We start from the raw sequence: 17144 nt of genomic DNA, 5'->3' as shown, positions 1-17144 counted from the left end.
AAGTTTTCATGAAACCGAACCACTTTGTTCCAAAGAATCTTGTTGCAGTAGCACAAGAGAAACGGGTCGAGAAATGTTCTGTTTCCAAGTACTCAGCCTACCCTTTATGCTATTCATTCCTGCAAATCCCTGACTCGTGCAAGTCCAAGAACAGCAGACCAGCGAGTGTCAAAGATGCAGCAAGTGGCATTACCTTTGGTGGGTGTGAATGTGATCTGTCTCTGCGCTTAGGTCCTAGTAAGCCTACTCAAAAACGAAGTAAGATCAGCAACAACAACAGCTGAAAAGCAGGGCAAAGATTGAGTTTTGTTTAGCGAGTCTTGTGTCAGAAGGAATGTGTTACGCTTATTAGTTAGGTCGTTTAGTTTCCACTCTAGGTTTTAGGTGTTTGTAACCATGTAAATAGAGAGAGATGAAGTAAACAAAAAAATAGTCCAATGAAACTCTTCTTCTCCTTTCACCTACATCAGTCTCGAATCGCCAGACTTCATGATGTACCTTTTGCATTGCACAGTTCGAGAAGTGCCCATTCTACACCTCTGCTTTCACAACAAGCATAGTAAATGCCCTACATGGGCTACATTGGATTCTCCACCGAGAGACGCTTGTTAGACAGACTCCGTCTGATCCTTTGGCGACCGATGATGACTCTAGGACTGATATGGGCTTTTCTGAGTCAACTCAATTTAGGCCCATTTAGTTGCCAGTGGGCTGAAAATTAATTGTTTGTAGTTTGTACGATAGAAAATCTCAGTGAACAATCTCACATGAGATTCAAAGATACAGATAATTAATTAACTATATAAGTGAAGATTGTTGTATGATTTCATATCATTATCCAGCTGTACTACATTTAGACTCGGATTTGAATCAAAGAAGAAAAATCTTAGATGCAAAAAACAATCTCAACAACCAAATCTTTTGTATAAATATGAATACATATTTTGAGATAGACAAATGTACTTTGCACATATTCTAACTTATAAAAAAGAAAGGGAAGGAAGATATTTCTCTTTTATCAAAAGTTAAAAACCATTGAACCAATTTCAATTCAAGAAGCATAATTAAACTAATTAATTCCTTGACAACCTGGAAGACCTCGTAAATTTCCAATTTCACCTAATTCGAATCTTAATAAACCAGTGTGGAACGAAACCCTTATCAGCATTTTCCCTAGCAGTCCATTGTTGAAAATTTGGCAAAGTAAGATTTTAAAATAGGGTAAGCTTTTTGTTATTTACTCATTTTTGTCACAAAAGTTACTTCTCATTGGAAAGCTTTTCTTTCTCATTGCCCAACCTCGTCCAATAAGATATTTATATATAAGTACAAGAAACAAAATAATACATACTTTATGTCTTACCTAAAAGTTGATCCAAGTAGTTCCAATTTTATTAAATCGTGAACCAATTGACTCTCTACGTATTGGTTTGACACGAAAGGACCGTTCTCATGGATTCTAATTATTAGTTATATAATAATAGTAGCAATTATTATATTTCTTGGACTTAAACGAACCATTATTGATGAATTAGGTAATAACTAAATAAAAAAATGCAGAGAGAAATCTTAGTCATATGTTGACGGTTTCCACGTTCATGATGATATCAAATGAGATCATTCGTATGATTGTAGTGGAAGAGACATGACGAACTATACCGATATGTTAAGATATGATTTTTATTTTGTTAAAAATGATATGCTAAGATAAGATTTGTTGATTCTTGTAAACACACATGCCTACATACGTAATAATCTATGCATTCTTAAAAATCATGATGTATCATGATACATGTAACATACACTACAAGAAAACATACTGAAATCCTACTAAATTTCCTACCAAAATTTTGGTAAGACAAATTTCCTACCAAAAACTTACAATTATTTTACGAAAAACAGTTGTTAAAGGAAATTGAGAGGAAAATTCCTACGAAATTTAATCGTAAGAAATTTGTAGGAAATTTCCTACAAAATTCTTTCAAAACATAACATCGTAGAAAATTTTGAAGGAAAATGGAACAAATTAAATAGGAAAAGAGGGGTTAGGAATTTGGTAGGAATATTTCTTTCTAATTTCCTACGAAAAATATACTGAAGATATTTAGTAGGAAACTCGTAGAAACGTTTTCCTTCCAATTTTTTACGAAATATGTTTCCTACCAAATTCCTACTAATTGAAGAAATGTTTTCTACCAACTTACTTCAAAATAGTTAGTCGTAGGAAAATTGTAGGTTTTATTTATTTAATTCATTTACTTATAAATTTAAAATCATTTATATATATATATATTGAGTTTACATTTACAAAATATTTTTTTATCTATTTACTTATAAATTTAAATCTCTACTACCTATAAATTACAAAATAAATCAATAAACTTTTTCAAACTTAACCCTTAAAGTTTTAAATAAAGTCATTTTCTTAATCCTAAAACACTAACCCAAGAATTTATTTATTTTAGTCAGATATTAGAAGATTATTTTCAAAATAAAATTTTAGAACAAATATACTGGTTTCCATTAAAATTCCTATAATTATGGCTTTCTTACACATTAATATAGTAATTAGTGAAAGCTTCTTATTGGCTAATATACTGAAACAAGGATTGCACTGTCCACCGTTGATATTTTAAATCCAACGGCCTATATCTTCTTCTTCCTTTTCTCTTCTTCTCCTATGTCTCTTCTACTCCACCGATGAAACACAAGTTCTTTACTTTTTTTTTTTGAAACACAGACTCATGTCGTCAATTTCAGTCTTGTGACAAACGAGATGATGATGAACAAAGAATTCACCAGTATCTTTCTAGCTGTCGTTCACCACCATCATATCTCGAAGCTTCCGCTGCTGTTCACCACCTTATTTCGATCCTCTACAGCTGTGGGTTCGCTCGATGCCACGATTTCAATCTATTACCTTAGTTTTGTTTGGTTTTTTCATTTCTTTGAGTTGATGGAATTGATCGATTTCATATTTGATGTTTCTGTGTTTTTGTTTGTGTTTCAGATTTGGATCTGATAAAAAAATGACTGATTGAGGGTCTATTGAAGTATTGAATATTTGGTGTTTGGTGGAAGACGAGAGCGGTCTATTGCTAGAGACGGTGGCAGATAAGATCGTTTCATACTGTAGCAGGTTTGGTGGGTCGGCGGTGAGATCTCAACGGCGGGAACTGGATTCTCTCGCCGGGTCTTTCCAAGCCGCTGTGTCTGCTGCAAAGCTTTGGTCCTTGAATCTGCTGGAGCTAATGCCCTGACTCTCTGCTTCCGGTTATACAGCAAGATCCGAGCCTCCGATATGATTCCGGGGAGTATTTCCGATTGCTTCCATTTTATAACTGTGTCCTCATTGTAATCGGTCCAGCCCTAGCCCATTAAGGGGTATTAATTTTAATATATATATATAGTTAAAATTGTATGGATCTTAAAAGATAAAACTGTATTTGGGATTATGTATTCCTTCAATTGTTAATCAATTTTGAATTTATAAAAATGCAAAACTTATTGGAAACGAGGAAAATTAATTGGGGGATTTAATCTAGAAAAATAGAATAAAGTTTTGGTAGGAAAAAAGAATGAAGTTGTGGTAGGAAAATAGAATTAAATTTTTGAAGGAATCTGGAGTGAAATATTTCGAAGGAAAACTGAAGGAAATAATTAGAAGGAAAATCGAAGGAAACAGTTTCTTTTGAATATTTCGAAGGAAAATTGACGAAACTGTCTTTCATTGTTCTTTCTTTTCTCCTACGAGATTTCCTTCGAAAGTAGTTTCGTAGGAATTTTGAAAGATATTTCCTTCCAAATTTTCACTAATTTTGATTTNTCTTAATCCTAAAACACTAACCCAATAATTTATTTATTTTAGTCAGATATTAGAAGATTATTTTCAAAATAAAATTTTAGAACAAATATACTGGTTTCCATTAAAATTCCTATAATTATGGCTTTCTTACACATTAATATAATAATTAGTGAAAGCTTCTTATTGGCTAATATACTGAAATAAGGATTGCACTGTCCACCGTTGATATTTTAAATCCAACGGCCTATATCTTCTTCTTCCTTTTCTCTTCTTCTCCTATGTCTCTTCTACTCCACCGATGAAACACAAGTTCTTTACTTTTTTTTTTGAAATACAGACTCATGTCGTCAATTTCAATCTTGTGACAAACGAGATGATGATAACAAAGAATTCACCAGTATCTTTCTAGCTGTCGTTCACCACCATCATATCTCGAAGCTTCCGCTGCCGTTCACCACCTTATTTTGATCCTCTACAGCTGTGGGTTCGCTCGATGCCACAATTTCAATCTATTACCTTACTTTTGGTTGGTTTTTTCATTTCTTTGAGTTGATGGAATTGATCGATTTTATATTTGATATTTCTGTGTTTTTGTTTGTGTTTCAGATTTGGATCTGATAAAAAAATGACTGATTGAGGGTCTATTGAAGTATTGAATATTTGGTGTTTGGTGGAAGACGAGAGCGGTCTATTGCTAGAGACGGTGGCAGATAAGATCGTTTCATACTGTAGCAGGTTTGGTGGGTCGGCGGTGAGATCTCAACGGCGGGAACCGGATTCTCTCGCCGGGTCTTTCCAAGCCGCTGTGTCTGCCGCAAAGCTTTGGTCCTTGAATCCGCTGGAGCTAATGCCCTGACTCTCTGCTTCCGGTTATACAGCAAGATCCGAGCCTCCGATATGATTCCGGGGAGTATTTCCGATTGCTTCCATTTTATAACTGTGTCCTCATTGTAATCGGTCCAGCCCTAGCCCATTAAGGGGTATTAATTTTAATATATATATATAGTTAAAATTGTATGGATCTTAAAAGATAAAACTGTATTTGGGATTATGTATTCCTTCAATTGTTAATCAATTTTGAATTTATAAAAATGCAAAACTTATTGGAAACGAGGAAAATTAATTGGGGGGTTTGATCTAGAAAAATAGAATAAAGTTTTGGTAGGAAAAAAGAATGAAGTTGTGGTAGGAAAATAGAATTAAATTTTTGAAGGAATCTGGAGTGAAATATTTCGAAGGAAAACTGAAGGAAATAATTAGAAGGAAAATCGAAGGAAACAGTTTCTTTTGAATATTTCGAAGGAAAATTGACGAAACTGTCTTTCATTGTTCTTTCTTTTCTCCTACGAGATTTCCTTCGAAAGTAGTTTCGTAGGAATTTTGAAAGATATTTCCTTCCAAATTTTCACTAATTTTGATTTCCTTCGGGCTATTTCCTCTTTCGTTTTTCGTAAGAAATTGGTAAGAAATCGTTGTTTCTTACTAATTTCCTTCAATTTCTACGGTAGGAAATCAATCATTTTCTTGTAGTGATATAAGAACTACGTTGTTATTGTTAATTTGTCAACAACATAAGAGATCCTGCTTAAAGAACGAGTTGTTCACTTGTTTGTCAATATAAATAGCAGATATTAGTTTTATAATTAATAGTTTGTATTTTTTATGTAAAACATGTTGTATCTTCTTACAACGGACAAAAAGTTAAGGATACGTTATTTTATGTACACATATTTTCATATGATAAGGAATTCGATGGATAAAGTGTAATTTTATGGCTTCGGAAATACATAGATGATGGTAACAAAATGAGTCAAGCAAGTATTACTAAAATGAGTCAAACAATAATATATATTACTAAAATAATAAAATTCAATATCTTAAATGACAAAAAGAATCAGAAAAGGGTATTTTGAAAATAATGTGTGGAATCAAACATGCTTCAGCTTATGTTTTGTTTTTTTGTCATCTAGAAATTCCAACCCTTGATCCCTAATTTTTAACGTGTTATCTCTAAAAAAAAAAAATTGCAAGATTTTCATGCGGGTGTTTATAGTTATACAAATACGAGTTTTCTCAATATATAAAAGAGAAAGATAAAATGACAAACGATTTGATGAAATATTACAAAAACAATAAAAATAAAAATAAAAATAAATATTGATGATGGTAACAAAATGAGTCAAGCGATATGTCACGATGACAAGTAATAGCTGTCAACAAACCTTATAAATGTGTGATTAACAAAAATGGTAGTTAAATATTTGGAATCATATGCAAATGTTATTTTTTAAAAGTAAGCAAGTCTTCTTATAAAACTATTCATCATTTTCCATTACCTGCTTTGCAGATCTTTAGACCAGCTCTGTCTTTTCTAATTTTCTTTCTTTTTTTTTTGTGTATAAAGGAATAGACAATGTGTGAACCCAACTTATACTCTCTTTAAAACGAAACTTTCTTGATAAAGTAGCCAGATCAGTTCACATTTTTGTTGTAATTTCACAAATCATTTTGAAAAGAAAACATCTGCTTTAGTATCTTTTATTGATGAATACGTGAAAACTTAGAACTGTACAATGTAGTTTCAAACTTAGAACTATACGGTAATAAATACCGACTCCAACTAAGTAAGATAAGGTTTGTTAAACAATAAAGTTCTACTATGAATAGTGTAAATATATATTTCTAGAATGAATGTGTATATAACTATATATATATACACACATCTAGACTATGTACAACTCCACATCTACACGGAAATCATTGAGACAAAATATATATAAATTCATAGAGCTTATAAATTATAAGTAAAATGACTTATAATTATTATAAAGAAGAAAAAGACTTCTAGAACAAGGTGAGAACGTACGTAGTTATATAACATATATTGATATATTACCTAAATATATAGACAACACTCAGCATATCCAGTTGACATATATAAATGTATAAGTATATACATAAGTATTAAAGATAATGGAAGATGCATGTTTGAGGAAGTTGCATTTAAGGTTTAGGGACGTAGAGACTAGATAGACGTCCTCTTGTGCTATCACTGTTTAAACCACGACGAATCACTCTGATCTGTTTACAATTTAATACTTGTAAGTTTTTTAAATCATTAAAATCTGGAATACACTTGGCGATTGGCCAACTAATTCCTGAATAATTTATAATTGAGGATTTGAATGGGGCATATAGATTGATTGCGGGTCATGGTCATTAAAACCAAGTTTTAACGCCCAACTACATTTACATTTGAGCAATCAATATCAATTATTTAAAACTGAAAATTATAACTACTAATAAAGCATACCCCTCAAAAGAATATATATTGCCCCCTTGTAGTCGGAGGATCTGCGGATGCAAGAGTTGAATAGTAGTATATCTTCTCCAGTACTCTCTCGTATCGCTACAAAATTAATTACATGTCAAAATTTCCAGATGATTAATTGACTTGGTTTACAAAGAGAGAATATAACGATGTAAATAAAAAGGTGGGGAGGTTAAACAACAACGACGATTAGGTATAACCTATGATGAAATTTGAGATTATGAGAATAATTAATGAGATACAAATTCTTTAAGAAATATAGTTAGTGTACGTAGTTTTTTTTTTACTTTGTGTACACCATAAAGTATAATATAGTTTAATGATAGTATATGTAAGAAAAAGGTAAAAATAATGTTCGAGGAAAGAGCTGAACGACGATGAGCAATTGAGCATGCCATGAAAATGGAAAGTTTTATCGAAAACCAGAGATGTAATAGTAAGAAATTAGCATATGATCATCTCTAGATTCGCAAAAAATCATAATTAACGAGAAACCAACCAATAATCTTTCTAATCGTATTCTATTGTACTAGACTAGTAGTAGCAATGTAGCATTTTGTAACGAGCGCGCGATATATTTCAATATGCTGGTATGGTATCTCTCTATCTATCTATGTATAAACAACACACAGAAAACAAGACGTAAGGTGATTTTGCACTTGGGTAGTAGTAGTATTCAATAAGGTTGGCCGTTGGAAAAGGTCGTTTGACATCTCTAAGAAAAGAAAGCTCACATCTTACTTACCCATTAAAAGTCAAACCAAACCACGCGTCGGTCCATTTAATCAACCAGGGGTATATTGGGAATTTTAGCATTGATCTCAATGGGTAAAAGTTAAGTAAGAAAAGTACACGGAGGAGATACGTCTAAGTGCCATCTGGCATCCGTACTCCGTCTTCCCCCAAAAAAAAATACCTTAACAATCTCAAAACCACCTCTTCCAAAAAAATTTCACACTTTACCACGTTCCTCTTCTTTTTTTAGTTTCTCCCCTAAATCTTTATAGTATTATAGTACTATTAAGGTGGTAAAGGTAAGGGTTAGGTACTTATTTGTTGACAAAAAATTTAAAGGTGGGAACTGTTTTCCTTTTCTTACGGTAAAAGTTACTGTAGAAACAGAGGAAGTAGTTCTGTCTTCTGTGTTGAGTCATTCATCATCATCCGTCAAAGTAAGTAAGTAGACACAACATTAAAACCAAACCAAAATATTTTTCACGTTTAATGATGATCCATCTTTGAATTCTAAGAAATAAAGAAGATGTCGCTAAATTATAACATTTCATGATAAGATAAGGAAAAAAAAGAGCTGGATGCTGCAATTTGTAAGGGACCCTTCATTTAAAGCAGCAGCAGCAGCCTAGAGAGAGATAACTGAGTAATGGTCTTTCTTTTTCCACATGTTTCATTTATTATCGTATAATTTATATATTTTTCAGGTGGAAAATAAATCCACTAGGTTTTATACTCTAAACCCAAGTTTAGATTCATCATCTAAATGGGTAAAATTAACTAGTGGTGAATGGTGGTACCTCAATCCGCCGTTTTGAATGCAAAACATACTAATTACAAACCCAAATTCAGATTTTAGCCACACAACGACTAACACGACACAATTGTGTTAGCAATCACAAAAAAAAAAATTATTTAGTTTTCAACCATAACAATAAAATAATTCGTCATCCTACTATGTATTATTTTTAAATGAATATGTGTTGCCTTCAACAAATCTGCAATTTTATTCACGCACATAGTCGTATATTCCTCAACCTTGATGCAATTTGCAAGATATCATCTCAGATTCTCAATTAGTAGTAGATGATGGATGGGTCTTCATCGTCTTCTTCTTTAAAAAAGTCAAAAGGGTCACAAGAATTTGGAAAAATTTAAGAACATGTTTGGTTGAAAAAGAGAAAAGTCCCCCTAACCCCAAGTGGTTCGGATCTGTCCAAAAAGAAAGTATTGTGACGGTCACAACTCACAAGAGGGAAAGATAAAAAGGAAACGGATTTGAAGGAAACCGCTCAGAGAGATTTAATTAGACAGACACTAACTCTCGCATCATCTCTCTCTCTCTCTCTCTCTCTCTCTAAAACCCTCTTGTCGTCTTTCTCCATCAAGACAAACCAAATTCAAACATCATTGATTGTGAGACAGAGAGGCAAAAAACAAAACAAAAAACCAGAGTGTGTGTTCCAATCTCTCTAAACTAATCCCTACTTCTATTTTTCTTCCTCGTTTCAGTTCCTGGGTTTTAATCAATTTCTCTCCTTTCTCTCTCTCTCTTCTGAATTCCGGTCTGAAATCGTCGGAATTCGGAAAGTTTTAAGCTTTGTAACAACAACAACGCAAAGGCGAGTTCTTGTTTCTCTCTGTTTGCTTCTACTCTGTTTATCTCATCTCTTGTCGGGTTCTGTGATGAATCTTAGGAACAATCAGTTTCTATTTAGAGAAGCGTAGTATTTCACCTGCCAGGGCTTTTGAGATTTGTCTTTTTGCATCTTTCTGGAATTTTCTCTTTTTTTTTCTTTCTCAGATCCATTGACCTCATCCCCAGACATAACAAAAGTTTAAATCTTTTTTTATAAGGGTTTTAATTCTTGTCCATCTTCGAAGAAGACCATGAGAGGCGTCTTCTTCATCGTCTTCGTAACGTGTCTAGTCATCTTACCGGATCCTCTACTCGCTGGTGTAGCCTACACCGGGAGCATCACTCCAGGGTTTTCAGGATCTCAGATGAATTACATCAACAACGACGGTATCTTCCTCAATTCCAACAACTCAGACTTTGGCTTTGGTTTCGTAACTACACAAGCTTCCGTCACTCTCTTCACGCTCAGCATCATCCACAAGAGCAGCACGAAACTGATCTGGTCGGCGAACAGAGCTTCCCCTGTTTCCAATTCCGACAACCTTGTGTTCGACGACAAAGGGAATGTTGTGCTGCGTAGAGAAGAAGGCGGAACTGAGGTTTGGAGACTTGACAATTCTGGCAAAAACGCTTCGAGAATGGAGCTTCGTGACTCGGGGAATCTAGTTCTTGTTTCCGTTGACGGGACTTCGATCTGGGAGAGTTTTGATCATCCTACAGATACTCTGATTACGAATCAAGCTTTTAAACAAGGCATGAAGCTCACTAGCAACCCTTCTTCGAGCAACGTGACTTTTGCTCTCGAGATCAAATCAGGAGATATGGTTTTATCTGTGAATAGCTTAACCCCTTCTCAAGCGTATTGGTCGATGGGAAATGCTAGAGAGAAGATCATAAACAAAGACGGCGTGGTGACTTCGTCGTCTCTCCTTGGGAATTCATGGCGCTTCTTTGATGAGAAACAGGTTCTGTTATGGCAGTTTATATTTACAGACAACAAAGATGATAACGCAACTTGGATCGCCGTTTTGGGAAGCAACGGTGTGATCTCTTTCTCCAATATCGGAAGCGGAGCATCTGCTGCTGATTCTTCTACCAAAATCCCGAGTGATCTTTGCGGAACACCCGAGCCTTGTGGGTCTTACTACGTCTGCTCGGGTTCTAAAGTGTGTGGATGTGTGCCCGGGTTGTCTCGGGTTCGGTCTGATTGCAAAACAGGGATCACTTCTCCCTGTAAGAAAGACAAAGATAATGCAACATTGCCCTTGCAGCTCGTAAATGCTGGGGATAGTGTAGATTACTTCGCTCTAGGGTTTGCTTCTCCCTTCTCCAAGAAAACGAGTCTTGATAGTTGTAAAGAGTTCTGCAACAACAATTGCACGTGCCTTGGTCTTTTCTTCCAGAACAGTTCTGGTAACTGCTTCTTGTTTGATTGGATTGGAAGCTTCAAAAACTCTGGTAATGGAGGCTCNGCAGCAGCCTAGAGAGAGATAACTGAGTAATGGTCTTTCTTTTTCCACATGTTTCATTTATTATCGTATAATTTATATATTTTTCAGGTGGAAAATAAATCCACTAGGTTTTATACTCTAAACCCAAGTTTAGATTCATCATCTAAATGGGTAAAATTAACTAGTGGTGAATGGTGGTACCTCAATCCGCCGTTTTGAATGCAAAACATACTAATTACAAACCCAAATTCAGATTTTAGCCACACAACGACTAACACGACACAATTGTGTTAGCAATCACAAAAAAAAAAATTATTTAGTTTTCAACCATAACAATAAAATAATTCGTCATCCTACTATGTATTATTTTTAAATGAATATGTGTTGCCTTCAACAAATCTGCAATTTTATTCACGCACATAGTCGTATATTCCTCAACCTTGATGCAATTTGCAAGATATCATCTCAGATTCTCAATTAGTAGTAGATGATGGATGGGTCTTCATCGTCTTCTTCTTTAAAAAAGTCAAAAGGGTCACAAGAATTTGGAAAAATTTAAGAACATGTTTGGTTGAAAAAGAGAAAAGTCCCCCTAACCCCAAGTGGTTCGGATCTGTCCAAAAAGAAAGTATTGTGACGGTCACAACTCACAAGAGGGAAAGATAAAAAGGAAACGGATTTGAAGGAAACCGCTCAGAGAGATTTAATTAGACAGACACTAACTCTCGCATCATCTCTCTCTCTCTCTCTCTCTCTCTCTAAAACCCTCTTGTCGTCTTTCTCCATCAAGACAAACCAAATTCAAACATCATTGATTGTGAGACAGAGAGGCAAAAAACAAAACAAAAAACCAGAGTGTGTGTTCCAATCTCTCTAAACTAATCCCTACTTCTATTTTTCTTCCTCGTTTCAGTTCCTGGGTTTTAATCAATTTCTCTCCTTTCTCTCTCTCTCTTCTGAATTCCGGTCTGAAATCGTCGGAATTCGGAAAGTTTTAAGCTTTGTAACAACAACAACGCAAAGGCGAGTTCTTGTTTCTCTCTGTTTGCTTCTACTCTGTTTATCTCATCTCTTGTCGGGTTCTGTGATGAATCTTAGGAACAATCAGTTTCTATTTAGAGAAGCGTAGTATTTCACCTGCCAGGGCTTTTGAGATTTGTCTTTTTGCATCTTTCTGGAATTTTCTCTTTTTTTTTCTTTCTCAGATCCATTGACCTCATCCCCAGACATAACAAAAGTTTAAATCTTTTTTTATAAGGGTTTTAATTCTTGTCCATCTTCGAAGAAGACCATGAGAGGCGTCTTCTTCATCGTCTTCGTAACGTGTCTAGTCATCTTACCGGATCCTCTACTCGCTGGTGTAGCCTACACCGGGAGCATCACTCCAGGGTTTTCAGGATCTCAGATGAATTACATCAACAACGACGGTATCTTCCTCAATTCCAACAACTCAGACTTTGGCTTTGGTTTCGTAACTACACAAGCTTCCGTCACTCTCTTCACGCTCAGCATCATCCACAAGAGCAGCACGAAACTGATCTGGTCGGCGAACAGAGCTTCCCCTGTTTCCAATTCCGACAACCTTGTGTTCGACGACAAAGGGAATGTTGTGCTGCGTAGAGAAGAAGGCGGAACTGAGGTTTGGAGACTTGACAATTCTGGCAAAAACGCTTCGAGAATGGAGCTTCGTGACTCGGGGAATCTAGTTCTTGTTTCCGTTGACGGGACTTCGATCTGGGAGAGTTTTGATCATCCTACAGATACTCTGATTACGAATCAAGCTTTTAAACAAGGCATGAAGCTCACTAGCAACCCTTCTTCGAGCAACGTGACTTTTGCTCTCGAGATCAAATCAGGAGATATGGTTTTATCTGTGAATAGCTTAACCCCTTCTCAAGCGTATTGGTCGATGGGAAATGCTAGAGAGAAGATCATAAACAAAGACGGCGTGGTGACTTCGTCGTCTCTCCTTGGGAATTCATGGCGCTTCTTTGATGAGAAACAGGTTCTGTTATGGCAGTTTATATTTACAGACAACAAAGATGATAACGCAACTTGGATCGCCGTTTTGGGAAGCAACGGTGTGATCTCTTTCTCCAATATCGGAAGCGGAGCATCTGCTGCTGATTCTTCTACCAAAATCCCGAGTGATCTTTGCGGAACACCCGAGCCTTGTGGGTCTTACTACGTCTGCTCGGGTTCTAAAGTGTGTGGATGTGTGCCCGGGTTGTCTCGGGTTCGGTCTGATTGCAAAACAGGGATCACTTCTCCCTGTAAGAAAGACAAAGATAATGCAACATTGCCCTTGCAGCTCGTAAATGCTGGGGATAGTGTAGATTACTTCGCTCTAGGGTTTGCTTCTCCCTTCTCCAAGAAAACGAGTCTTGATAGTTGTAAAGAGTTCTGCAACAACAATTGCACGTGCCTTGGTCTTTTCTTCCAGAACAGTTCTGGTAACTGCTTCTTGTTTGATTGGATTGGAAGCTTCAAAAACTCTGGTAATGGAGGCTCTGGGTTTGTTTCTTACATCAAGATCGCAAGTACTGGTGCGGGAGGTGGAGATAACGGAGAAGATGGTGGGAAACATTTTCCTTATATAGTGATCATTGTCGTGGTGACGGTTTTTATCATCGCTGTTTTGATCTTTGTGGCCTTCCGGATTCATAAGAGAAAGAAGATGATTTTGGAAGCTCCTCAAGAGAGTTCAGAGGAGGACAATTTCTTGGAGAATTTATCCGGGATGCCTATTAGGTTTGCTTACAAAGATCTTCAGTCAGCGACGAATAACTTCTCGGTGAAGTTAGGTCAAGGAGGGTTTGGATCGGTATATGAAGGTACCTTGCCGGATGGTTCTCGTTTGGCCGTGAAGAAACTTGAAGGAATAGGTCAAGGGAAAAAAGAATTTAGAGCTGAGGTTAGTATAATCGGAAGCATTCATCATCTTCATTTGGTACGGCTCAGAGGATTCTGCGCTGAAGGGGCTCATAGGCTTCTTGCTTACGAGTTCTTATCTAAAGGTTCGTTGGAGAGATGGATATTTAGGAAAAAAGNAACAAAACAAAAAACCAGAGTGTGTGTTCCAATCTCTCTAAACTAATCCCTACTTCTATTTTTCTTCCTCGTTTCAGTTCCTGGGTTTTAATCAATTTCTCTCCTTTCTCTCTCTCTCTTCTGAATTCCGGTCTGAAATCGTCGGAATTCGGAAAGTTTTAAGCTTTGTAACAACAACAACGCAAAGGCGAGTTCTTGTTTCTCTCTGTTTGCTTCTACTCTGTTTATCTCATCTCTTGTCGGGTTCTGTGATGAATCTTAGGAACAATCAGTTTCTATTTAGAGAAGCGTAGTATTTCACCTGCCAGGGCTTTTGAGATTTGTCTTTTTGCATCTTTCTGGAATTTTCTCTTTTTTTTTCTTTCTCAGATCCATTGACCTCATCCCCAGACATAACAAAAGTTTAAATCTTTTTTTATAAGGGTTTTAATTCTTGTCCATCTTCGAAGAAGACCATGAGAGGCGTCTTCTTCATCGTCTTCGTAACGTGTCTAGTCATCTTACCGGATCCTCTACTCGCTGGTGTAGCCTACACCGGGAGCATCACTCCAGGGTTTTCAGGATCTCAGATGAATTACATCAACAACGACGGTATCTTCCTCAATTCCAACAACTCAGACTTTGGCTTTGGTTTCGTAACTACACAAGCTTCCGTCACTCTCTTCACGCTCAGCATCATCCACAAGAGCAGCACGAAACTGATCTGGTCGGCGAACAGAGCTTCCCCTGTTTCCAATTCCGACAACCTTGTGTTCGACGACAAAGGGAATGTTGTGCTGCGTAGAGAAGAAGGCGGAACTGAGGTTTGGAGACTTGACAATTCTGGCAAAAACGCTTCGAGAATGGAGCTTCGTGACTCGGGTAATCTAGTTCTTGTTTCCGTTGACGGGACTTCGATCTGGGAGAGTTTTGATCATCCTACAGATACTCTGATTACGAATCAAGCTTTTAAACAAGGCATGAAGCTCACTAGCAACCCTTCTTCGAGCAACGTGACTTTTGCTCTCGAGATCAAATCAGGAGATATGGTTTTATCTGTGAATAGCTTAACCCCTTCTCAAGCGTATTGGTCGATGGGAAATGCTAGAGAGAAGATCATAAACAAAGACGGCGTGGTGACTTCGTCGTCTCTCCTTGGGAATTCATGGCGCTTCTTTGATGAGAAACAGGTTCTGTTATGGCAGTTTATATTTACAGACAACAAAGATGATAACGCAACTTGGATCGCCGTTTTGGGAAGCAACGGTGTGATCTCTTTCTCCAATATCGGAAGCGGAGCATCTGCTGCTGATTCTTCTACCAAAATCCCGAGTGATCTTTGCGGAACACCCGAGCCTTGTGGGTCTTACTACGTCTGCTCGGGTTCTAAAGTGTGTGGATGTGTGCCCGGGTTGTCTCGGGTTCGGTCTGATTGCAAAACAGGGATCACTTCTCCCTGTAAGAAAGACAAAGATAATGCAACATTGCCCTTGCAGCTCGTAAATGCTGGGGATAGTGTAGATTACTTCGCTCTAGGGTTTGCTTCTCCCTTCTCCAAGAAAACGAGTCTTGATAGTTGTAAAGAGTTCTGCAACAACAATTGCACGTGCCTTGGTCTTTTCTTCCAGAACAGTTCTGGTAACTGCTTCTTGTTTGATTGGATTGGAAGCTTCAAAAACTCTGGTAATGGAGGCTCTGGGTTTGTTTCTTACATCAAGATCGCAAGTACTGGTGCGGGAGGTGGAGATAACGGAGAAGATGGTGGGAAACATTTTCCTTATATAGTGATCATTGTCGTGGTGACGGTTTTTATCATCGCTGTTTTGATCTTTGTGGCCTTCCGGATTCATAAGAGAAAGAAGATGATTTTGGAAGCTCCTCAAGAGAGTTCAGAGGAGGACAATTTCTTGGAGAATTTATCCGGGATGCCTATTAGGTTTGCTTACAAAGATCTTCAGTCAGCGACGAATAACTTCTCGGTGAAGTTAGGTCAAGGAGGGTTTGGATCGGTATATGAAGGTACCTTGCCGGATGGTTCTCGTTTGGCCGTGAAGAAACTTGAAGGAATAGGTCAAGGGAAAAAAGAATTTAGAGCTGAGGTTAGTATAATCGGAAGCATTCATCATCTTCATTTGGTACGGCTCAGAGGATTCTGCGCTGAAGGGGCTCATAGGCTTCTTGCTTACGAGTTCTTATCTAAAGGTTCGTTGGAGAGATGGATATTTAGGAAAAAAGATGGAGATGTTCTGTTAGATTGGGACACAAGATTTAACATCGCGCTTGGAACAGCCAAAGGTTTAGCGTATCTACACGAAGACTGTGATTCAAGGATTGTCCATTGCGATATAAAACCTGAGAACATCTTGTTAGACGATAACTTCAATGCCAAGGTATCTGATTTCGGACTCGCGAAGCTCATGACCCGCGAACAAAGCCATGTATTCACAACAATGCGCGGGACAAGAGGCTACTTAGCTCCCGAATGGATCACAAACTACGCGATCTCAGAGAAGAGCGATGTTTACAGCTACGGAATGGTGTTGCTAGAGTTAATAGGAGGAAGAAAGAACTATGATCCATCAGAAACTTCGGAGAAATGTCATTTTCCATCTTTTGCTTTCAAGAAGATGGAAGAAGGGAAGCTTATGGATATTGTTGATGGGAAGATGAAGAATGTTGATGTGAGTGACGAAAGGGTTCAAAGAGCGATGAAAACTGCTCTTTGGTGTATACAAGAAGATATGCAAACGAGACCGTCGATGAGCAAAGTTGTTCAAATGCTTGAAGGAGTTTTTCCGGTGGTTCAACCACCAAGTTCTTCCACTATGGGATCAAGGCTTTACTCAAGCTTCTTTAAGTCGATCAGTGAGGATGGCGGTGCTACTACGTCATCTGGACCATCGGATTGTAACAGTGAGAATTATCTCTCTGCCGTGAGACTCTCCGGTCCGAGATAGCTATCTTTTAGCCAGTTTTTAGAATCTTAAAATAGGTTTTTGGCTCACCATATAGTGTTGTATATTGATTGTTCTTGCGTTTAAAAATCTTGAAGAATAATAGTCTTCTTCTCTCAGTATTGTAATGTTACGAGATTTATTATATAGATTACCCGTCGTTTTTCTCAACTGTCATAGAACTCCTTGTCGTTTTTAAGTA

The 17144-nt window shown here is 37.0% G+C and overlaps 3 protein-coding genes across 3 annotated transcripts in view; all 3 read left to right on the top strand.

The window, feature by feature from the left end:
- LOC104733182 overlaps window positions 1–284 on the top strand; it is a 1625-nt gene extending 1341 nt beyond the window's left edge. Inside the window, exon 4 of the mRNA XM_010452785.2 lies at window positions 4–284. Within this exon, the coding sequence (XP_010451087.1) occupies window positions 4–284 (281 nt within the window). The remainder of the gene's footprint in view (window positions 1–3) is intronic.
- LOC109127899 (G-type lectin S-receptor-like serine/threonine-protein kinase SD2-5) lies at window positions 9140–14055 on the top strand. Its single transcript, XM_019233475.1, has 2 exons — window positions 9140–10974; window positions 13466–14055. The coding sequence occupies exons 1-2, from the start codon at window positions 9759–9761 to the stop codon at window positions 14053–14055; spliced, it is 1806 nt and encodes a 601-aa protein (XP_019089020.1). The 5' UTR covers window positions 9140–9758.
- Window positions 14016–17113, top strand: LOC104730043 (G-type lectin S-receptor-like serine/threonine-protein kinase SD2-5). Its single transcript, XM_010449108.2, has one exon. It carries the CDS (start codon window positions 14465–14467, stop codon window positions 16943–16945), a length of 2481 nt encoding a protein of 826 aa, XP_010447410.1. The 5' UTR covers window positions 14016–14464; the 3' UTR covers window positions 16946–17113.

Source organism: Camelina sativa, chromosome 12 (assembly GCF_000633955.1).
Source record: "Camelina sativa cultivar DH55 chromosome 12, Cs, whole genome shotgun sequence".
Lineage (NCBI taxonomy): Eukaryota > Viridiplantae > Streptophyta > Magnoliopsida > Brassicales > Brassicaceae > Camelina > Camelina sativa.
This window is presented reverse-complemented; position numbering and strand designations above follow the sequence as displayed.

Coding starts and splice junctions, on each gene's coding strand:
- LOC104730043 (XM_010449108.2), top strand. CDS start 14,465: ATGAGAGGCGTCTTCTTCATCGTCTTCGTAACGTGTCTAGTCATCTTA.